This window comes from Astatotilapia calliptera, chromosome 4, assembly GCF_900246225.1.
Source record: "Astatotilapia calliptera chromosome 4, fAstCal1.2, whole genome shotgun sequence".
In the NCBI taxonomy this organism is placed as follows: Eukaryota; Metazoa; Chordata; class Actinopteri; order Cichliformes; family Cichlidae; genus Astatotilapia; species Astatotilapia calliptera.
In genome coordinates this window covers 8,155,238-8,180,545 of record NC_039305.1, presented here as the reverse complement: position 1 = coordinate 8,180,545, position 25,308 = coordinate 8,155,238, and the positions used below count along the sequence as shown (strand labels likewise).

General features: G+C 41.0%; 1 protein-coding gene across 1 annotated transcript in view; it reads left to right on the top strand.

The window, feature by feature from the left end:
- The window catches only part of LOC113020420 (inactive phospholipase C-like protein 2), a 68,217-nt gene that overhangs the window by 33,465 nt on the left and 9,444 nt on the right, over positions 1-25,308 (top strand). The window contains exons 2-4 of the mRNA XM_026164380.1: positions 7,404-9,890; positions 15,131-15,334; positions 19,394-19,469. Of these exons, the coding sequence (XP_026020165.1) occupies positions 7,404-9,890; positions 15,131-15,334; positions 19,394-19,469 (2,767 nt within the window). The remainder of the gene's footprint in view (positions 1-7,403; positions 9,891-15,130; positions 15,335-19,393; positions 19,470-25,308) is intronic.

Genomic DNA, 25,308 nt, shown 5'->3' with positions numbered 1-25,308 from the left:
CTCTACACTAAAGCCATCCCGTATAGCCAAGCTTCTCACCCACTAACCTAATCTCGAAGGGAGACTCCAGACACCCTTCAGAGGCAGCTTGCATCCACCGTCTCATTCTTTTAGTCAATACAAAGAGTTCATGGCCAAGGTGAGATTGGCAACGTAGCTTGACCAGTCTGAGACTTGGAACTGGTCCACAATCTGGACAGACTTAAGGGATCCTATGCTGAAATAGCTCCTGGGATCACTCAGACACATAAACTCCTTCACCATGATAAGGTGGTGATTTATGGAGGACCTTTCTCTCACTTTATGCCTATACCTGAATATCCTGAACAGAGATGTGAAATATGCTGTGCACAAAATAAATATGTGCACCTTCTAAAATGGTTTTACAAATTAATATATAAATAAATTTATTAGAATTGGTCAAACTGATTATTCAGAGTTGTGATTGACAGTGACTTGCACAGTGTGATAAAGTGTTCACCAAATCCACAGCAAAATCCTTGAACGTTATACTGTACACGTCTATGGTCTTGCTATACATGTTCAAGGATTCAGATATGATAAGTGATAATGGTATGATAAGGAAAAGAGACACATCACATGCTCTGTGACTGAAGTATCTAGATGGCAGCAATTGGTGTGGTTTTTGTGGGGGGGCTTTTGTGGTGCCTGGCTCAATACCATTGACTTCTTCTTCTCTGTAGGCCAGTAATTAGTCAGACTGTTCGGTGGGCTCTGACTTGCTGAGAGTTCTCTGGGGGATTTCCACTTATTATCTGACCGTGAAGAAACTAAGCTTTACATTCCAGGCACAGCAAGTGTCAAACACAATGGACCACCTGGATGAAAATGTAAATTCATTTGTGGACTAGGACAAACACAAGTACGTCTGCACACAATCAATTCAGGCATCTCGCATTCCCTCGACCTTAAATTTTCTCGGCTATTCACACATTATGTTCGCGTTCTGCAAAACTCTCACTAAGATGGTGTAAGCACTCGGCCACATTACCGATTACTGTGACAAACAGTGACGGGCCCGGCTTCTCTCTCTTTTTGACTCTCTTTCCCTTGTCTGTTTTTCTTCATTCTCTCCATCCCTTTCTCGCCTTTCCTATTTCCAAATCTGTATTCAATTCCAAGAGGGTTTATTGGCATGACAGATAACAATACCATGTTGCCAAGGCAAAATGTTACTCGCATTTTATTTATCTGTCAATCCCTGCCTTCCTATCTCCTTTCCTCCTATTAGGAGTCAGTTTTTCAGCTAGATTTAATTTGCCTTATTGGCGCTGAGGTTGCACAGTGTTGCCAAAACATCTAAACAAATTAAAGTTAACATTATCAAATCATCTTTCTTTCTCAATTTCTGTCAATTTCTACTTCCATCTCACTTGCACTGTCTTAGCTTTGGCCCATTTTATCCCCTTTTCCCTTTTTTTCCCCCTGTGGATGTCTATAACAGAGGATAGAGTCTGTTAGAGGCTGAATGATGTCTGCCCTAAGCTCTGGATTCAGACGTCAGTTTAAATAACTATCTAGGATGTAGGGAAGGAGAAGGCACTGCGGTGCAGCCTACATCTGAGGAGGGGACTGACTGTGACCTCTCACCTACCTCATGCAAGCAGACCCATGCTCACTGGCTTATGAAATCCTGTGCGGTGAAAGTGCTCTTTGTTTTTTAACACCTAGTGCTTCCGCTGGGAACGGTGTTGCTCTTGCTGGACATAACCCACCGTTACACTATCACATTCATCTGTTAATATAGTTTCTGCTGGGATTGTCTAGAATAAAGACTGGAAATAAATGTGCCTTGTAACAAAGATGAATTTTGCCTAGTTACTCAGATTCACCCTAGGCACTTTGAAACAGTAAGCATGTGCCTTTGCGATACCTGCGATTGTGTTTGACATGTCAATGTGTGCGTTAGTTGTGTAATGTGGCTTGATCCTGCGGCTCGTTTTCTATGATCCTCAGGCACACATGCTGGCAAACAGAGCACACATACTGTGACTCACATGTTGGAGAGCACGTCATCAAGAGGGCTCTGCTCTGTTCTGTCTTCACTCCCCATTACCCACGCCCCCCTGTTGCCTATTTCGCGGATTCTCATTGCACACACACAAATGACACTGGAGCTCTGTAGGCGAGAAGAACTGAGCCATGCCTGACCACTTTCTGCAAACCTGTTTTAGAGTTGAGATATGATAGCCGTGAGTGGCAAACGGCCAGTACAGCCCTGGAGGAAGTAGGATAGTTGGAGGTTTGCTAGAATGGGGTGGAAGTGGGCCACATTAGTGAAAATGAGCAGTATGTCTAAAGTGTCATGGGAAGTCATGTGTTTAAAAACAGGATTAGCTGAGCTCCTAACCTTTTTGGTTATTTTTAGTGTTGCCAACCCAGTGATGGAGACAAGAACTGTTTTTGGTTTTGTGGGGGTTTTTTTCACCTGACACACTAGAGTGTTGTATTTTGGAGTGTGTGAGTATGTGTGGTAGCTAGGGCTGCCACGATTTGTCGACTAGTCACGATTACGTCGACTATCAAAATCGTCGACGACTAATTTAATAGTCGACGCGTCGTTTGAAACTTTGTACGATCACAAAAGACGCAGGAATAAGTGGCAGGATTTAAGAGTGTAATAACGGACTGAAACAGAAGATGGCAGCATTGCATGTACAAGGATGTCAGCTACCGTTAAACCCCGAAGAAGAAGAAGAAGAAGAAGAAGCAGCTGTGTCCCAGAATTCATAGCGCGGCCCAGCGCAGTTTCCAACAATGGCGGCAGCTAGTTAGTTTTAATGTTACTCTTATTATTCTTTCTGGGTCACAAAATAAACGTTTAACATATTTTCAGGCGAGAATGTAGCTGTGTAAACCTCAAATATCTGCTCAGTTTATCAGGACACCACATATTTTCAAAAGCGCTCCGACGTTTTCGGAGACATCTGTTACCCACTAGCTCGTTAGCGAGCCGGGGGCTAGGTCACTAGCGCCGTGAGAACACCGGACTCCCCGCAAATCGTTTTCAAACCCACCACCGTCTTTCGCTACTCAGGTTAAATATATATGAGTCACTTAGATAACTTAAAATGTTATTGTTTGGCTTTTTTTTTTAGTATTTTATTTGTTCCTGAGTAAATCAGTTTGTCTGAGATTAAAGTTATAGTTTTTACACAGCTGAATAAACGTCAAGCAGACAGCTGATTATCAGAAGTGTGAGATGCTCCAGAATATACTCCAGTGTCCTGTTATATTTTAGATAGCAAGGAGTTTATTAAACTTCACCGAAACAATCTGCAAATTTCATTAAAATTTAATAAACTATCATCTTGTCTTTATTTTTAGTTAGCACAGACCTTAAACACTTAAAGCTGTAAGCTAATGATAGTTATATAAGAGCAGATGCTGCTGGTGCAATAAGCTGTAGTTTTACGTCTAATGGATGATGATCTGATTAGTCGACTAATCGCAAAAATAATCGGTGACTAGTCGACTATCAAAATAATCGTTTGTGGCAGCCCTAGTGGTAGCAGTCAAGTGGTTCATGCCATCACACAAACAACTGGAGGAAGAGGACTTTTTAATTTTGCTTGAGCACACACACAAACACTCCAGTCTGTGGAGATAAAGGAGGAATTAATCTCTCTGATGATGTTGCTTTCCAGCTTCCACATCACAGTGGAAGAGTACAGAAAAGCAAAGGACTGTATAAATTTTATAGATTATATGCCATTACAAATATAAAGATTTAAAAGCTATGCAAAGACAGGAAGTCTATTAATATATTGCATCTATTGTACACAGCAGTACAGTCAAGGGTTATTGTTTTGATGTGAAGTATTCAATAGGGGACTGGAGTGTACAGGCAACCTGGGAGCCACGACTGTTGTTGCCTGGGAGAGCAGAGAGTTTTTTTCCATTAATTGCCTCCCTGGAGTTATGTTCTGCAGTCACACTGCTTATGGTGCCCAGTGTCATAGTGTGAAAACAATGATAGGAGAAGGGAGAGAGCGTGACACACCACTGTCTTTCAGGGGGTGTGGAAACACTCATCTCACCCTTCCACCAGGAAGTATTTGACCAATACTCAAGTTGCTGGTGTTCCCACTGAGGTGTTGTAGACATGTGACTACTAACCATGTGGCATTAACTTGACACTTGTGACTGTGACAAAGCAATGTCAAGGTAATAGTGCTAAAGTCACTCAGGCCTAGAGATCAATCCGTGACCATTTGTTAACCAATGATCATGAGAGAAACATGGGTATTCCCCAAGCGGTTGCAAGTAGTTGCTGGATGGTTGGTTGGTGGAAATCACTGGGAAAATGACTGCTAAAGGCTGAGTCACACAGCCCTACAGACTGATCAGTAAACTCCTGGCAACCATCTGTTGCTAGGGAAAAATTCATATTCGCCACCTGGTTAGCAAAAACATACTTGTGATAACTGCTTTGATCGTTTGTGTGGTTGTAATTTGAATGGAGGTGGTGGATTTGTCTGCAAACAGCAGCCAGCTACTCTCTGAGGTCTAGTAAAATTATGAAAAGTGCAACACAAACTGGGACTGTAGACCATTTACCTTCAAAGTAAAAGCTGTGCCATTTTGCAACATGTTGGCTACAGCACTTGTTTCCATTGCTCTTTTTTAGGTTTTACTATTGCTTGGCTAGTAGTTGCAGACAAACATGAAAAACTACAGGCAACTGTGGCAATCTGTTAGCAACTAGCAACCAAATCAATTACTAGGAAGTTTCTGGTAAAGTAACTTGTTTGCAACCAGTTTCACCCATCCTAGCAACTGCTGGTTGTGTCACATGCAACAGGACAGACTACTTTCAAGCAATAGGCACATGATGTCACGTTAGAAACCTCAATAGAAAGGGGAATGTGGGAGCTGTGGAAGATTACCAAAATACCCCAACATCACCACCGCAGCAACAACAGGCAGTCAAGCATACACACATAAACACACACATACATAAAGAAACACAGGGCCAAAGGGGATCTGACAAAATATGTGAATCAGAAATAAAAGAGCACAAGAAACAGTGAAAGAAGGTTTAAACTATTGTAAACAGGCAGTTCAAATCATTAAATTAACAAAATTATTTTCCATGAACTTTGTTATTCATGCATGTACTATTATATTATCATTTCCAACTAGTGTGTAATCATTTACTACCACACTACTAATCCTATGAAAAGCAGAATTGTTTTCAGTTGTGTTTTGCTGCTTAGCTTTGATTGAGAGGCAAAGAGAAACAGCATGCTGTCTTGTCTGGTTGTCCAGCTAATTGTAACAGCATGTTAATGAGACACTAGATTACCCTTATAGCCTTTGACCCTCTGTGGCTACATCACTTCCCTGAAGAAGGCCTGGAAATAATCAGACCTGAACAGATCTTCCCTCGTAGAACCACTTGCTCAGTCTGCTTTCAGTCATATTCCCAATACCCCAGTTAATGTTCATGTCCATCTGGCTGATTTTGCAAATAGCTCATGAAGAGCAAACCAGAGGAGAGACCAACTGTCTTTCAGTCTGTTTTTTTAAAAATAGACTAGAGTGGTAGCTGTAATTTTCTGTCACATGAGGTGAAAGGACCGTGCTCGTCAAAATAAAGTGCATGGCATTTGGGTTGAAATGTGAGCTCTTGATTATGGCCTCCAGATTTATCTCCCACTTCTCCTATGATGGATGGGGCTGAATGATCTACTGGAGGAAATGAACACAAGACAAATAAGGATCTAAGGACAGAATCAACTCTTTGGCCCGTTTATCTCCTATGTGAAGTGGTTGATGAGCTCATATTACTCTGTAAAAGAATTTGGAGCTACGAACTGACCAAACAGCACTGTCTTACCCTTACAGTCTTGGCACGGGTCCATGCATTTCCATGTGCCTGTGGCTCTTGGCACTAGCTCTCACAGAAATTGCATGCAAGTGTATCTCAAGGGGAATAACACAAATACTAGCTTTATTTTAACACATTGCAAGCAACCTTTTTGACCTGGGTGGACCAGGCATGATTGGGCTAAAGCACACCATCTGGTAAGATCAGTAATCACTGACTAAACTTATCCAGGAGGTATTCTCAGAAGCACTGAAGAATTAAAGATTTTGACATTATGATATTGAGTGCTTATGTGTAGGACAATGAGATAGAGGTCATAAAACAAGGGCACAAGTGGAGTAATGATCATGTCATTTCTTCAGCTCTGCCTAAAATGGTGCTCATTAATCGTGATGAGTTGCTATGCATCATCTGCTTCTGGCTGTCAGGTGGAAGATGGATAATCCGGAGGTGTTTCACTGTGGCTAAAGTTGGACCATGCTTTGGGGAGATTTATCAGGCCTGTACAGGCAGTCACTGTCTTAGGTGTTAAGGGGATGCCCTGAGGGTGACTGCCCTTTCTGGCTTTCCAAAAAACAAAACAAAAAAAGATGAAGATACAAGAGACAAGGTCAAATTAAGTGGCTTTGGTTACATTTATCTTGTATTGGAGGTTAAACAAACCATAGCTACCGATATGGCTCTGTAGTAATGGAAATGCCCTTTTGAAAGAGTCTCAAAGGTGTTGTGCTTAGAGTCTTAAATAGCAGTAATTTGTGGCTTGGTTTAGGTTTTTAATGTACTGTTCTTTGTGCTATGCATTATTCAGCAAGCCTATTTTCCAAGTTTTAAACCAGGCCATGTGCATTCAGGCTATCTAGCTAACCACAGCTCTGTGTGGAAATAGGACAGTGCTGTGTACTCTCACCAGTTAGACTAACAGACCTAAAAGCTGAAAACGTTCCAGCATGTCATTGCAGGTGGTGTTTGCCAGTTGCATTTTACAAGTTTTATTTTAAAACTTACAAAAATTTAGCCCAGGGCTGTGTAGAGCGATGTCTCCTTTTCAAATTATTCAAATTATTAGGTTTCACTGCAGTTTGTCATTCTCTCAGATTCTATATTGTACAAAAAAGATTGAAAACAGATTAATTTCTGGGGCTTTCCTATGAGAGAAATCATACCATCGTATCATCCAACACTGCGTCTCATCTCTTAAAATGTTTATAAGAAATAGTCATTACTAAATCAGAATCAATATGTGATTTAAAGTTATTAATGTGTGATTGATAATTAGTAATAACTTATTAAAATTTAATAGTTTGTCATATTTAAATTATTAGCAGATGGGAGTGGTGCATCGTTGTCTATCTTTACCTTTTAGCAGCTATAGTATGGGATTTTCCTTCATTTAATTCAGTGTGGATTTACATATCCACATATAGATATATTTAACTATAGACATAATGCTATCTTTTTGTTTCCTTTCTGCTTTTGAAATCACATATAATGTCTAACATGAAACTCATTTTCTCTCATCCAACTCTTCCCTACCCCATTTTGTTCCCAGGATGGTTCCAAACAGAGGCAGGTGAGGAAGAAAACGGTATCCTTCAGCTCAATGCCGAGCGACCGCAAGATCAACAGCACAGCTGCTTGTATGGCCTTCATGATGGAGGGTTGTGAAATGAAGAAGGTGCGCTCCAACTCGCGTATGTACAACCGCTACTTCCTGCTGGATCCGGACATGCACTGGTTGCGTTGGGAGCCATCCAAGAAAGATTCGGAGAAGGCTAAACTGGAAATCAAGAGCATTAAGGAGGTCCGTTTGGGGAAAAAAACTCCTGTTCTCCGCAGCAATGGTCTCTCTGATCAGTTTCCTGATGAATGCGCTTTCTCTATCATCTACGGGGATAACTACGAGTCCTTAGACTTAGTGGCTAGCACAGCAGATGTTGTCAGCACCTGGGTGATGGGCCTGAGGTATCTGGTGTCTTATGGCCGCCACACTGTGGATATGGTGGAACAGAGTCAGCCAAGTCTACGAACATCTTGGATTGGATCAGTGTTTGAGCTAGCAGATGTGGAAAAGGAAGGACACATAGACCTATTCAGAGCCACCCAGATAATTAAGGGGCTCAACCCTGGAATGAAAGAGTCTAGGATACAACTGAAATTCAAAGAACTCCAGAAAGCTAAAGACCAGTACGGAGAGGCAATTAACTTGGACACTTTTGTTGAGGCCTACTGTGAGCTATGCACACGGCCAGAGATTTTCTTTCTGCTGGTGCAGTTCTCCAGTAACAAGGAATATCTTGACAGCAAAGATCTGATGCTTTTTGTAGAGGTAGAGCAGGGTGTGGAAGGAGTAACAGAGGACATGTGCAGGGATATTGTTCAGAAATTTGAGCCATCTGCTGAAGGCAGGGAGAGAGGCTACCTCTCCATTGACGGTTTTACACACTACCTCCTGTCCTCAGAATGCCACATTTTTGACCCCCAGCACAAACGTGTATGCCAGGATATGACTCAGCCTCTTTCCCATTACTACATCAACTCCTCGCATAATGCTTCCCTTCTGGAGGACCATTTCTGGGGTTCGTCAGACATCAGCAGTTACATCCGAGCTCTGAGGATGGGGTGTCGCAGCATTGAAGTAGTTGTATGGGATGGCCCTGATAATGAACCAGTAGTGTATGTGGGAAGTTCGGTAGCCTCACAGCTAGCTTTCTCTAAAGTTCTGGACATTATCAACCAATATGCTTTCGAGAGCTCTGAGTACCCCCTTATTCTCTGCTTAGTGACCCACTGTTGCATTCCCCAGCAGAGGGTCATGGCACAGCACACGAAGAAGATTCTCGGGGACAAGCTGTATATTGACTCACCCAACAAGGAGGAAAACTACCTACCCTCTCCTGAGAAACTCAAAGGTAAAATCCTCCTTAAAGGCAAGAAGCTGCCACCCAGCTGCAGTGATGCTGAAGGGGATGTGACAGATGAGGAGGAGGGTCTGGAAATGTCCCAAAGAGTGGGAAATGATGAGAAAGACCAGCTGAATGGCTTGGGCTGTAAGATATTCAGGCTGTGCAGAGAGCTGTCTGATCTTGTATCTCTCTGCAAGTCAGTCCAGTTCAGGGACTTTGAGTTCTCTAAGAGGGAGCAAAAATACTGGGAAATATGTTCCTTCAATGAGGTAGATGCAAACAAGTTTGCTAATGAGTTTCCAGAAGAATTTGTCTGCTATAACAAGCGCTTCCTCTCCAGGGTATATCCCACTCCCATGAGGATTGATGCCAGCAACATGAACCCCCAGGATTTCTGGAAATGTGGCTGCCAGATTGTGGCCATGAACTATCAGACTCCAGGTCTGATGATGGATCTCAACCTAGGGTGGTTCAGGCAGAATGGCAACTGTGGGTATGTTTTACGGCCAGCCATTATGAGGGCGGAGGTGTCCTACTTTAGTGCCAATGCTCGGGACTCCCTTCCAGGAGTGTCTGCACAGCTTCTTCACATCAAAGTCATCAGTGGGCAGAATCTTCCCAAGCCTCGTGGTTCTGCTGCTAAAGGGGATGTGGTGGAGCCCTACATATATGTGGAGATCCATGGCATACCAGCTGACTGTGCTGAGCAAAGAACCAAGACTGTGTCTCAGAATGGTGACAACCCTATTTTTGATGAGAGTTTTGAATTCCAGATTAATTTACCTGAACTTGCAGTACTGCGTTTTGTGGTTCTAGACGATGATTACATCGGAGATGAGTTCATTGGCCAGTACACCATCCCATTTGAGTGCCTACAGCCAGGCTATAGGCATGTCCCTCTACAGTCTCTTACAGGAGAGTTCTTACCCAACACGACCCTGTTCGTTCACGTGGCCATCACCAACAGACGTGGTGGAGGAAAGGGTCATAAGAGGGGTATATATGTCAGGAAGAGTAGGAAGGCCCGGGAGTACACCACCACCAAGACCACAGGAATCAAAGTAGTGGATGAGCTCTTCAGAGCTTCCACCCAGCCTCTCAGGGAGGCCACAGACCTCAGAGAAAATGTGCAGGTAAGGAACTAAATACTAAGAAAATATTAAGTTACAGTTCGAAAACTGGCTTCTCAGTCTATAGATGGCTGGGGTGGAGTTTGTGGATGTGCTCTGCATCTTCCCCCATCACTTCCTTTTGATTTAAAAGAAAAGTACAAGGAAAAAACTGCCATAAGTGATTCCACAGTACAGATCAGTAGAACATCAAATTCAGATATGATTTTCTGTGGTAATATGGTATTTAAACTGGCTTATATAATGCAATATTTTCAGCACACATAGGTTAACCTCCTAGGACCTGGCGCCCACATATGTGGATATCACATTTTGGGTTATTTAGACCAAAATACTCAATTTTGCTCTACAAGGGCCTGATATCCACTTACGAGGACATTATACTGCTACTTTTCTATCGAAATTTTAAACGAATATCCTCATATGTGGCTCTTATTTTTCATAAAAAAATTTTTAAAAAAGGTTAAAAAAATATCTGGTAATTCTTTGTTTTGACATTCATCGGGCCCCAATATGCCCAAATATCAAAGAGAAATTAAAAATGCATGCTGTGGAAGAGTTCGGGTCTTAGGAGGTTAAAGACCGCATTAGAGTAGTTTATTTTTTAAGTTTACCAGTTTTTTTCTAAACATTTTACCCTGATTTTGAGGTTATAAAACACGCTGATAATATTTACTAACCCATTTTAGCCATTTAATTAATAATTTGTATAATATCAAGGCTTTCAAAATAAATTTACATAATATTTTATTGCATCCGTAGCAATAAAATCCATTGTAAATGTTTTGCATTGTACTTAGTTCACTTGCTATCGTGGATAGAGGCTTGTCACTAATTGTGCTCTATTAATGTAATAAAAGAAAGGGGCAATAAAGCGACATTGGTGTACAATTCTAAAGTTTATGAATAGTGTAATCATTAATGAGGGACAATTACTGCCCCAGGATGACGAGTGGGTTGCTAGGCACTTAGTGCAGTATTTTAATGCTCCTCTCAGCTCAAATGAAGATTTGTAAGCACTGTGTATATTTGTCTGACAAGCACCAGCACGGGCCTTTCAGTGTCTTTGTTGGTGGTCATTAATATATGGTGTGTGGCAACTGCAGAGTGGTATAAATGCTTGTGCCATTTGTGCTGCCTACAAATTATAACTCAACTAGAGCTGGCTAGAGGGTTTTTTTTTGTTGTTGTTGTGTGTGTGTGTTCTTAAGTTGCTAGTTTACATCGGCAGCCTCTTGTTTTGTCGTGTTTGAAGGAGGTCATTTTTGTACACTGCTGAAACAGCTCCAACAGCAGTGTTCCATCTTCCACTAAATAGTAGATTTCTAAGTGAAAGAAAAGACTAAAATTAATAAATATGTGCCTTTTTGTTCTTCTTACTTGCCTATTGATCATATGTGTAAAGGAGCCCATCACTGGAGAGAAATGGGAGATTTAATCTTTTCCTCAAAGTCTAGTTTTAAACATTACTGTAAATCACTTTACACACTTGTGCACATGGAACAAAGTAGTGATATTTTCTTTGTTAACAGAATAAGTTTCTGGACTTTTTTCAAGGATAGGCAGAGCTCATCCTCACTAACATCTGATGGAAACTCAGTCATTTTGTTCTATAAGCCAGCTTGAAATATGACAGAAGCGGCTCAGTTCAGAGAAGAGCCTCCAGGCATACTCTTAGTAGGCTTTTAAGGGGTAAAAAGTTAGTTCTTCAATACACTTGCTGTATAACTGGTGAATTTTTATAGTGGCAAACTTGACTGGATCAAATATGTAATGATGATGAGTTTTTTTATAAGTAGAAATTAAATTTGAGGTGCATGCAGCACATCGCTTTCACGTATCATGATCATGAGGTCTGTTTGTCTTCAGATAGCAGCAACCTCAGTCTAATGGTAAAGCAAACAAAAGACAGACTGAACTAAATTAGCAGAGATGTAATGATGATTAGAGATCCCGTGGCATGCAGTCATGCATTTTTTTGTTGTGGAAATGGGCATGTTCTGAAAAAGGGCTTCATTATACCTATCAGCATGGGAGAAAATACGTTTGTGTTCTAGGGTGAAACCGATCCTGTGATGCAGAAGAGGAATAATAGGAACGTACGGTATTTTCTTTGTTCAAATTTTTTTTGTGTAGTTAAACCTATTAATGCAAGCAGTTAGTCAGCACCACTGACTGAAATAAACGAATAAATAAAAAAATCCCCAGCTTGACAAAACATTTTGACATGTGGCATAATCACATGTTTTTCTTTTTGGCATGAACTAAAACCTTGAGTTTGTCATAAGGTCCTCTTAATCTTTACTTTGATGTCTGTCAGCAGAAATTATTAATAAGTCATGAAATATGGCCCAATCTGTCTTATAAATCTCTGACAACCTAATAAATATTCTTACTTTTGTAAGAGTCAAATAAAATTACTAATGCAGATTAAGTATTTCGTTGCAGGCGTGCCATGTGTCACAGTTAAGACCCTACAGACTTTGTTCTGTAGCTATGATTCATCTCTCATAACAAATGGCTTTAGAATTTTAATTTATAAGGCTTCATGAAAAATGCTTGGTGGTTGAAAGTGAACGTGTGTTCAGCTGATGCGATCGTGTTGGCGCCTCTTATTAAACCACATTTTCCTCTGGTTTGAAATGTAAATACGCCTTTTTGAAACGAAGAGATAAAAGTTGATGAAATAGATGAAAGAGGTGAAGTTATGAGGGAGGCTTTAAAGAGAACAAATAAAGGTGTTTTTAGAATGAGGCATATTGCCTTTTAAATGTAAAATAATGGACATATGGGAAGGGCTTGTACAGACCAGCTGCAGAGAGAGCGGTTCTGTGGATCTGGAGACAGCTGAATGAAAGGATCTGTGGCCAAATACCCACAAGGCGACAACTAGACACTCTTTAAAAAAACATATCTGTTGTACTCAGTGTGCACACATGCTTATTTTTTTAATATATTAAGCAAAATGAATTATTTGATTGCTTTCATTCTTTCAAATAAAAAGCATTATTTCACCTCACTTAGCTCTTCTAAGACTCCTTCATCCTTAAGCTGCAAAGCTTCCAGGTGTTCTGCTTTGAATAACAAAGGAACAAGAAGTACATTTGAATATTAAAAAGACTAAGGGAATCCATGAACATTGACCAGTGAGCTATTATAATAAGTTTGCATTTTTAATATGTGGATCCATCTACGCAGCAGATTAATTACTTCTGCGGGAGACTTGAATAAAGTCCTTTTCTGAGTGCTGCTGCCCGTGAATGTTACAAAGTGTTGATGGATGAGAACTGCTGCCAGCCTGGATTTTCTTTTTATTTGCTGAAAATCATGTGGGCCACCATTGGCGCGTTCACCATCACTTAGTGCTGCGGGCAAGAGAGAAGAGAGAGATTCGGAGATAGAAGCAGAAAGAGAGACAGAAAAGGGCAAACTGAAACAAAAGCAAGGTCCTAACTGGACACAGAGCTCCCATTTGGGAAATGCTGGAAGAGGAACAAAGTGGGGAAGGGAGTAATTAAAAACACAAGCCTCTCATTGGGTTTTGTAACACCATGGCTTGGAAAGACTGCGGCTTTTATTGCTCAACAATTATCAAAAAACATTTACTCGTGTCGTCCCAAGCACACATGCGAGGAATTATACAAAACATAATGAATGTTAATAACTTTAGCTCAGACCACACTGAGTCATAAACACATGCAGCCACACATGCTGATCGTTCAGGCACACGCATAATCACACAGTGGTTTTTAATCCAGAGCCCCAGAGCTGTCCCACTTCCACCATTGTGTTTCTCTGTAGCTGTGCTCAGCGGTCCAAGGGGTGTTAACCGTGTATGGTGCTCAGCATACAGATCCTGTGTCCCCTGACCACCCTCTTTGTCTACTGTAAAGTTGGGCCTCCCAGTGACAGCATGTCCTCTAACGTATGGGGATTTTTCTGCAGGCCTAGCCCAGGGAGACAGCTGGTTTCCCAAGCAGCAGCCTCCACTGTGTGGACGAATTTCCAAACACTAAACTGTTTTCTTGCTATCTCATACTCTCTCTTTCGTCACTAAATTTTAACACCCTCTCATACCTTTTTGTTTTCTCAGTGTTTCTCATTAACTGCCTCTCCTTTTTTTTGCTTTTTCAGTTACTCATGCTTCAAACATGACTGTTTGTTCACACTCCTTCCCTTTCTCCATCCCTTTCTCTTCTCTCACCTCACTCGTTCTCAAGGATAAAGTCTGCTTGCTTAAATTCCCACACTAGCAAAAGAAGAAATTAGAGTATGTGCTTACTAAATGTTTATGTTAGGTGGTTTCTTTTTGAGGAATTAGTAAGCAGATTCAGTATTAGGTTGCAAATAAATTCCATGACTATAAACACATTTCAGTTTTATTTAAAGTGCTATTGACAGCTGTGCAGAATTCTGTATTTTGTTTTAGTTAACTGCACAAGCAAGTACCTGTAAGACACTAAAAAAGGCAAAATTACCCAAGGTTTTTAAAGATTTGGCTGAAACAATCCTTGTCGACGATGGCATTGCACTTACTACAGTGACACATACTGATCAATGGAAGTACTTTAAGATTCAGTATCATGCTCAAGGCCTCTTGAATCTGTGACAAGAGGGCGACTGAGGTTTGGATCACGCTCAGTCGTCAGTGATAGGCATGCAAACATGATTTGCTGAGATAGAGATTTTAGATGATTTATTTTTGAGCAGACTGATATTATAGGAAGTGGGAATAATTTTAGGGTCATCGTGGTCATCAAGAAAAACACTGTGCTGAAGTATGTTGTTTCTGATCAGGCGGGAAACTCATAAGTCTATTTAACTCTATTAAATCTCTTTACTTAAACTGATCTGTAAAATGTAGTTGTATTCTATTAGGACAACTATGATTTCATCAGTCACCAAGTGCAATATATCAACAGGAATCTTCCTTTGCTGGATACATTGGCAGTTGAGATAAACATTGTAGCAGCTATTCTGAGACCAATGACATACAAGGGCACAGAATGCTGTTTATAGAATATTTATGTTTATTGATTTATTTGCATTTTAACATTAACGTCTCCTTTTAATTAATGGAGGATCTTGAAATTAATGAACCAGGAACTGGTTAAGTATAAGCACTATCACTTATATATTAAACAATGCCCACACAAATGTGTCACACAGTCTTTTTTATGTCCACCATTTGAACCTGTTTATAGCCAGATTCCTATTTTCTTATGTGGGTGCTTTCTTCCCAGAATGCAATGGTGTCCTTCAAGGAGCTCTGTGGTCTGACCCCTGCAGCCAACATGAAGCAGTGTATCCTGACGGTGTCTACATGGCTGATGAACAGCGAGAGATCGCTGAGGGTAACTGTGGACCTGAGCGAGACCTATCCCACCATGGAAGCTCAGGGTGTTGTGCCTGAGCTGCTGCGCAAAGTACTGAACGCCTATGACATGGTAAAAAAACAACAAACAAAAAAAAACCAGCACACACAGAAAAGAGTGAATGCCACCACCTTTGACACTGTCAGGCAAACAAATGCGTTAATAATACAGATGTGCGTAAATGTTATGTGAATGGTTCTGAATTTTGCACTGGAAGTACTTTTGTGTTTTCCTTTTAATTTCAGTTATTAAAATTCAGTTCACACAAACATTCAGACACTTGATTACATTTCGCGCTGCGTGTGTGAGGACAGACAGTAACACCTGTCCTTTATCGTGCAGCATCCAAGTAAATATCGATTTGGGGAAACGATGAGATCTCAAAGCATAAAGCCTTCAAGTGTAACAACAAAGTCTGTGCTGGGATGATGTGATTTGCATTTCTTGTCCCGTGCAGATTTTCATACATGCTCTGCTTACAAAGGTAAACTAGAAAAAAAGGCAAAGCAGAGAGTAAACTTGTTCCCTGCCTTATTGCCTGATTGCTTAACATTTCAGGTGTTAACACAGCTGGTTGAGTTTTACATGGCTTCTAAACATTGCTCAAACCAGCTCAATGACCAGCCAGATTATATAGCTTCAGTTACTCATTGTATTATTTCACACGTCCTTCTCTGTCTTGCCTCCTCTCTTGCAAGAAAACCATATTTTTCACCCACTCGACATTGGCTGTGCTCAGAAAGGGGGTTGGAGGACGCTGCCTGTAATTAGTCATCACCCGCTGTTTGTCCTGCCCTCCTCTCTTGTGAGACTTAGTGGGAGCTGATGAAGTGAACGAGTAGTGAGGAAAAGGTTGTAGCATGCACACTGCTCAGGTCAACAGCGCTCCTGCTGTTGACACCTACAGATGCACGCACACATCAGTAGGAGCACAGGGCACAGCTCCACGTACAGTACAGTCTGCTTTGGCTTCACAGCAGAAGGCTTGGTCCTATCAAACCAACTCTCCAGTCTACTTACAAAAAGGTTTTTGGGGAAGAAGCCAAAAAACAAGTCCCAACTCTCATGTTTCTGTTTTAGAAAAAAAATGGCAAAATCATACACGTGCAAGTGTCTGTTTGATGTTCATTATTCTCTCTCTTTCTCTCTCTCGTGACAAATCCTGTCACCTCCCCCGATTTATTTCCCAGTGTTTTTTCTAGCACTAGTAATTGTTTTGTTAATTGTGTTATGTTAGAGGTTTGCGGTTCTACAGCTGATACCCAAGGTCTAAGGAACTAATAAAATGTTGGATGCTCAGTAACCTATAGTCCTGTCCCGAAGCCGGGGCCTTGACAGCTGTGTTTGCTTCTCTGAGATTGGTTTGTTGCCACACTCCCCGCTGAAGAACAGAGGACTTAATGTGTGTGTGTGTGTGTGTGTGTGTGTGTGTGTGTGTGTGTGTGTGTGTGTGTGTGTGTGTGCGTGTTGTTTATAAATGCTTGCAACTTCAAGAGAGCATGGCTGCCAACACAAGGCCGTTTACTGTATAATTTCAGATTGTAGTTCATGTCCCGAGTCACCCACAATTGGGACTTTGTCAGTGTGAGCTACTTACAAGACCAGAATGTAATGCAGCTTAGAGATATGCTGCATATTTTTTTCACTTTTGTAAATGGCCATGAAATTAACAGTACTAACTCCAGTCTGTGGGGTTTAGTGAAGATTTTTCCTTTAGAAATATAGATTGATGACATATTATACATGAACATTTTTTCTATTTCTATTGTCATCTTAACCCATACCCATTATGACATTTTTGTCCCAAATGGCTTCCCTTTTCATAATTTCTGCATTTAAACTACTTTTCTTGAAAAGATCAAAACAAGAAGAGGCATGTGCATGACACACACACACACACACTTTAAGAGTCCACTTCCTGTCTCCCACATGAGTGTGAAACTTCATTAGCCTCCTCCTCTGTGCTGTAGCGATAGTCCAGCTGCTCCTCATCAGCACTGTGGTATGATGTCTACGGCTGAGAGTATAACTTTTCCATTAATAATACTGATACTAACAGAGAGACCTGTCTAAAGCATGTTTTGTTAGATAATTAGGAAATAATGTCTGTTTTAAGACTCATTAACTGCTGACATACCAAACACGTTGCTTGCAAGTACACTCGTCTCGTGAATTTTACCCAACTTATTTATATAATTGCATAAAAGACAAAAGAAATCTCAGCCGTGTTGTTTATATGCCCAATTAATTCGAAAGAATTTTCTGATTATGATCTGACCAGAATTAATCTAATCAGACATTTACATGGCAGCTTTGTTGCCTTAATTGGGTTAGGCTGAATTGTTATTGTCTCTGTAAACGTAGCAATTAAGAGCTCATTCCAAATACTTCAAACTGAGCCCTGACTGAGGGGATCAAATCTGTTATAAATGAACAAAAACAATGTGGCAGGAAAGACAACTCTAATTTTTTTTTGAAGTGTTTACCTCTTAGCATTTTTATTTGTTCTCATCTTTATATTCATTGATTGACCACAACATTAAAACCACTAACCTGCCAAAATAGCTCTGGCATAAGCTACCTCAGGGGATGACAGGCACTGTAATGTTGGCAGTCCATCCTGTTGCTTAGAGCCCTGTATTACGAAGCATACCCAGACTATCTTTCCATTATCTGGATTCACTTACCCTAATACTGGCAATTGGGATAAGCAGTCACTCAAAGCTGGTTATCAACTCGTTAAGTTAACCCAAGATTTCCCCCCTGCTCGTTCACATGAAAAGAGCAGTGTTGGCAGCATCTGATCAATCACAGACATGAAGGAGTATATCAGAAGTAGAGCAGCTGATTTTACAAAGCAAGATAAAACTATACCACAGAAAAATATGCAGCTTTTAAACACATAATACAGTGCAGTGTGAGCGTGTGTGAGAGTAAAAACACTATAGAGTAAATATAATGTAGTGCTGAAAGTGTCTGCTTTGAAGACTGGAAAGAAAGCTGGCAAAAATGCTGACTTTGTAATTTAACAGACTTATCAGTATCATAGCTCTATCATTAAAAGCTTCCTGTCGTGTTCGACTCAAATCTTTACAACTTACAACTTTACAACTTAAAACAATCATAAATATTGTGTTTTACATCTGATTGCCTCAAGGCCTAAAGCCATCCTCCACACCATGCACTTGAACATATGAAAGTGATGATCACCTCTTTCATTGAATTTTGAGTGTTTTTTATCAACCCTGTTACATCTGTGGTGTACCCGATCAAAAGTGAGCGCCATAGGAAATGAATGGGAATCCACTCGGACCCCCCCCCCCCCCCCCCCACCCACCCATTGGCCCTTGACCCCCTAAATGGCCCACTGAACTGAATTTGGTGGTGAAAAATGTTTGTTATGCTAATTTAAGAGCTGTTAAAACTGAACGGTCAATTTTGACTGGGAAGAATTCGATGGATTATAATCGTGTATTTCATTAAGTTATTGTTTAAAAGACAGTTTTGGTTTTTATTCTTTGTCAGATAACTCCATATGTCCAATGTGGACAAAGCCAGCAACACAGTGAATTACTTTAACTGAGGTGACTAGCAAACAGCTTGCTAGCTATCCGACGCCTACCTGCTTCTTTCTGCTGTAAATTTTAATGTGTGTCTTATAAGGACTGATTCACTTTTAGAACCACCTTCAAGTGGCATTTCGAAGAACTGCAGTTTTTGGGGGTTCTTCCAGTGTGGTTTCATTTTTTCAGACCTGGAGGGTGCCGCTTGGGGTTGCGCTCCGTGGATTGGGCTTGTTCTGGCACATCCCTCTGATGCTCGATTGGATTCGGATCTGAAGAATGTCGAAGCTGAATGAATTCCTTGAGCTCTTTTTCATGTTCCTTGCACTGATCCAAGGAACATTGTCCTGTCTCGGAGGGGGGCGGGGGTGTCATGTTGTGTTGGAGATTGCCTTGTCGAGGGTGGTAATATCCACATGAATGCAAATAATCCAAGGTTTAGATGATCGAGTTTATTCACTCTGTCATTGCTTTTAATGGTGAGGTTGATTTCTTTTCTATACTGGGAGGCCCTGGTAGGGAATTAAGGTGTTCTACAAATTAACTCCATGTCTTCTTTTTATTGTAGCTGATCCAAACCAGCAAAACGCTGATCGAGTCAGCTGATGTGGTCTACTCCAAGCTCACACAAGCACAACGAGCAGGTATGTACCACTGTTTAGTCACTGTTGAAAAATGCTGACCGTTATGCCTTTTCATTAAATATCTAAACAAATTAAAAGAAAGAAGATATGAATGTGTAAATAAGGATTTAAAAAAAAAGAGGTTCAGATAAACGGGGTGTTAGCAGCAACATTCCATGACAAAATTTATATTTATAACTGGAAACTTGAGTCAAGTTGATATTTATCCTTCCCGTTGGCTGTTAAAAATGTGTGATATTGTCCTGTTCCTTCCTGCATTCAAAATCTTTCTTCTTAACTGCAATCTCTCTGCTACTGTGATGAAAATGACTCATAATTCAAGGACAAAATTTATGAGAAATGATTTAAATTACCTCTCTTACTGGCACATTTCATTAATTTGTTTAAGACAAATAAGATCCACAAGAAAACAGCCTGTGTTTATTTAAGGAGGGATGGATGTTTTCAGCTTCTCTGCTTTAATCCCAAATGAATCATGTGATTTACGAATGTGCATCCGCGCCCTTTTAAACACATTGTGTGTCATGTCCTCCTGCCCAGCAGAATGAGCATTGTGTGTCTACTCCTACAGCATCTGCATCAACATCAACAGCCGTGGCTGCTGTCAATAGAGCAGGCCATCATCAGTGAGTCAGCAGAGTAGTAATCATGTCAGTGGGCAGGTGAAAACAATCATCCAGCCACACAGACAAAGGGCTGCAGGAGAAAGAGGACAGAGAGCATAAACATCCTTTGAGAGGAGGAGAGAAATGAAAAGGTTTGACAAAGTGTGCAGTAAGAGGGGGAGGGATGGAAATGGTGAGAAAGGACTGAATTAACAAAGCATTTTATCAGTGCAGTCTTTTAAAAGGGCTGCTTGATGCAAGAGGTCCAGTGTTTTAGGAGAGAGGATAAAATTGGCCATAATAAGATCATTAAGGGAGAAATGGCTTAAAATCAAGAAATCCTGTGGCTTGTCTTCTCGAGCCTCTTTTAAATTCAGCGCTAATTCTTCCTCATTTGCCTTGCTGCTTTGCTATGCAGCAGTGCCTCTGCTGAAGAGCTCCTCGAAAAAGAGCTCAGTTTGAATAGTGACATCTTCATTTTTCATGTTAAGACATTTTATGGCTACAGGAAACCGAAAGACATGATTGAAACTAATGAACATGAATAATAAACTAATGAACCTGCAGATTTGGCTCCGTTATAGACCTGGTGTGAACTTGAAAATGTGTATTTTATTTTACATTTTATGTGTGAAAACTGGGGTTGGCTAATTGGCTCATGTCAACCCAATATCTTGAGGCTGTTAAGTCCACTTTAAGCCTGCTTTACTCCCCGGTGTCACTCAGAGGCAGACATATGCTTAACACCCCTGACCACAGCAAGCCAAGCTGATATTTGTGCAGCGCAGTTACACAGTGAAGTAGGCTAAACCCTGGAGCTTCAATCATAGAGATGCCCTCCCGCTCCAAGGTTCCCCAGTGCAGAGCTAGAAGCATCTTCAAAGGCGATGACAGGAGAGTTAAGCAAAGCTTAAGCCTCACACACAGCCACGCCACAGCCTCAATCACATCAGTGTCCGCTAAAAATCAGAGGTTTCAGCTTTGTGTGCTGCTGCAGACACATGAAAATGTTTTAAACAGAACAGTAATAAATGAACCGTGTTCTGTTTTGTAGATTAAATGTATGCTTCTCTGACATAACTGAAATAACATTCAAAGGGGCTCATCAAAAGCCTTCCAATGCAAATGAAATGCAAATATTAAAGTTTTTCTAAATGTAAGTTAAAAGAAACATACAAGGACACCAAAGGTAGGAGCAGCAGCCTTGAGGGGCCTCAGCTGCATGCCAAACACAGCATTTTTCCTATTACTCACTCTAATTCCCTCTGCCCCAAGCACTCACACACAAGCCTTCGTCCAAACCATGCAGTTCTCAAATATACATCTCCTCCGTGTGTATGCGTATCCATACTTTCAGGCCTTGTAGCTTTGATGGCAGTAAATGAGGCAGAAAAATAAAAACACGTTGGCCAAAGAGCAATCGTTTTCAGTGACACAGTATAACATTACAGCAGGCAGCAAAACAAACACTTTCCCCAACAGAGTTTAGAAAATTTAACTTACTTGGCTTTTTATGGATAAAGTTACCTATTGCCTAAAATGAAAATTGGAAAATGGGAATTATAAGCTTTAAATCTAATCTTGTTGACTTAAGTGAATATAAAGGCAAGTTAGCCTTTATTAAGTCATTTCAGCTTAGAATAAACAGAGCAGAGTGAACCTAACACCAGTATTTGATACCATACTTGTTTAGTTTTTGCAGCTTCACTTGCTGCAATGCCATAATAATTGGCTTAATATTGTAAGGTTGCTCCCTGTGCAGCAACACATGTAATCACATTTGGTATAAAGAACAAAAATACACATTTGTATTTGTGTTAGAACATTCTTGAGGACACACTATGACACCACCAGCCTGAACTGTCAATACAACGCAGGATCTTTGCTTTCAAGTTGTTTGTGCCAGATTCTGACCCTACCATTGGAATGTCACGGCGGTATTAGAGACTCATCGGACCAGGCAACGTTTTTTTTCCAGTTTCCTGTTGTCCAGTTTTGATGAGCCTGTGTGACTTATAGCCTCAATTTCCTGTTCTTAGCTGACAAAAGTGGCACCTGATGTGGTTTTCTGCTGCTGTAGCCCATCTGTTGCCTTGCTATGAGCTCAAAGCAGTCTGGCTATTCTCCTCTGACCTCTAGCATCAGCAAGCATTATGGTCTAGAAAAGTTGGATACTGGATTCTTTTGGACCGTTCCTTGTAAAGCTCATGGATGGTTATGTGGAAAATCCTAGTAGATCCAGGTTTCTGAAATAACTAAAACTAGTCTGTCAGGCACCAACAACCCACTTTCAAAGTCACTTAACTCACCTGCGTAAACTTCAGCAAGCTGTTGTACAATGTCTGTCTGACTTAATGCATAGAGTTGTGTCATGTAATTGACTTATTGGATATTTGCATTAATGAGCAGTTGAACAGGCACTTCTAATAAAGGGGACACTGAGTGTATGTATATGTACAGATGCATAAGCAGTATTGGTGGTCCAGGTGGTTCCTTAAATTTAAAATCTGCTGTTGGCAGAACAGCAGATGCAAATCTTACTTCTCTTGTCTAACCCTCTACCAGCAGATGAACATGGAAACAAACCCCAACATTTTGCTTCATGCACAAAGGTCACCTGCTTAATCACATGCTAATTTGGACTTTTTATTTCTTTATACTACTAACCAGACTAATGACTAATGATCAGTGATCACAAACCTGACCGCAGGCTTTTAGTTCCCTGTTGGAGCACTTAAAATTCAATATACTCTAAGGTTATTGTGGATTATTTTACTGTAACATATAAAAGATGCTGCTTCATCTTTAAGTGTTCAGATATTTAGTTTAACATAAATATGAAACTAACGCAAAGCAAAACATACTGAGCTGCTTGTTGTGAAACTTCTCTAAAATGACAGAATATATGTTGGTGGACAAATAAAATTCTAGACAGACTTTCTGCAGTAATGCTACAGTGTCACTGTCCCTAAATAGACTTTCCCCTTGTTTTTATCATGTTCTTAACCTGTGTCTCAGCTCATTAAAATGATTTCTTACCCCCGGAGAAAAAAAACGCCATGCATTGCACTGGGTTTGACTCGACTCCCCCACCAAAACTCGGCATCATTCTGATGGCTTGGAAAGCATGAATTTACCTATCTTGATAGATTGACAAGTACTGAATGCATCCTTCAGAAGCCATTTCATCAACCATATGATTATGTACATATTGACAATGACAGTAGCATCAGCCTGAACATAGAGAGTCAGTGAGAGGCATGTGAAGCGTGAAATGATGGATTTGCACGGAATAGAAGGTTTTGTCCTCACGATCAATCCAGAAGTCGAAGTTATAATTTTGTTATAATGGCTGTGTGAGAAGCAGAAAAGGTGCTAATGGACGACAGGCTGTCAGTATCCAAAAGAGAATGTGGAGTAGGATCCGTGAGTATGTTCGCTTCATGTAAGCACATGCACTCATTGATTTTAGGACCTGTGATTGAACCTGACACTTTTGCCCTAGACATTAAAATTGTTCTCTGCTCATCAGCTAAATGCTGTTGTGACAAAGCCATAATCACACCAATGGCCACGATCTGAATGAGAGGCTCAAACTATCCTCTTACATCCTAACCTGCCCACTGGCACATTGCTCATTTTAAGAGTAGGAAGTTAAAAATGGATAGTTTGGGGTTGCTGTGGTTTTTAAGTCTCACCAGCACCGCCTCCTTCCTTCCTGTGCACAGTTTTTCCCAGTTATTATTGCAGCTAATCAGTTCAATTTGGGCAGTGAAGCTGACGTGTTGATGAGGATGGAGAGGTGTTAGATAATTCCCCTTGGGCACTATTGATGGCTCACTATCACACACATAATGTGGGACCAGGAAAACAGCTGGGATGCACACTCTGGCACCTCCAGATGCTACCACTGTGTTTTTGTGCACATTGTGTACACTGGCTTATTTGTCTGCATGCATATCTAATCTGTGTGTGGGTTTCCAGTCATTCTCCCCACTAGCCTCTGCTTCACCAGCTTATTTAAAGATTTGTTCCAGCAGTGTTTCTTAAAAATGTAATGCATAAGCTTTGTTGTATTCAGAATTCATTTAGATGTGTATGTGTCGTGGTGTACTAGTTCGTCAGTGCACCGATTTACTCACATCGCAAAGAACAGAGCATTCATTTTCAGATGCAAATGTGGCATGACTGTACCTTTGTATGAAGGTGATATACTTGGTGATCAGATGATATAAATACTTAAATACACACATCCTGGTCGTAGGAGAAAGATTCTAAGCAGAGATGCCTAGACCTCCCTCTTCTTGGCCACATCCTTTAACCCTTCTTTCGGGACACCAAAGTGTTCCTAAGCCACCTGAGAGATATAATGTCTCCAGCATGTTGTGGGTTTCCCCCCGGCCTTCATCCCATTGGGACATGCCCAAAACACCTGACCTAAGAAGCGCCCAGGAGAATGTGGAGAAGTACACACTCTGAGCCCCTCCCCAATGAGAGATAAGCTGAGCACCTTATCCTGTCTCTAAGGCTGAGCCCACACATCCAGGCATTCAGAGGAAAGTCATTTCTGTCACTTATATCCACGATCTCATTATTTCGTTCACTACCCACAGCCTGTGGCCATAGGTGAGCGTAGGTGGACCAGTAAATCAACAGCTTCGCTTTCCCGCTTTGCTCTCTCTTCACCACAACATACCAGTACAGCATCTGCATTGCTGCAGATGTTGCAAGAGTATGTCTGTCAATCTCCTTTTCTGCTCTCCCCTCACTCATTAAGAAGACCCTGAAATACTCCGACTTAAAATCAAAGGTGCTGATTCTCATTTCTCACACTCCCCGGTGCAAGCTGGAGGTCATGACTCAGTAAAGCTAACAGAACCACATCTGCAAAATGAAGAGGAAAGATTGGGAGACCACCAATACTGACATCATCTACCCCTTAGCTGTGTCTAGAAATTCTGTTCATAAAAGATTTTAACAGAATTGGTGCCAAAGGGCAGCCCAGTGAACTCAGTACTCACAGGGAATGAGTCTGACTTGTTGCCTCAGAGCGAATCAAGCTCTCAATGCAGTTGGACAGAAACCAAATGGGCTGAAGCTGAAGCAGTCCTGAAGCATGCCTCACATTATACTTTGAGAAATGCAGTCGAGTACTTTCTCCAAATTCCCAAAAACTATGTAGACTCGTTGAGCAAACTTGAATGCATTGTTCTTCCTGGATCCAAGGTTCAACT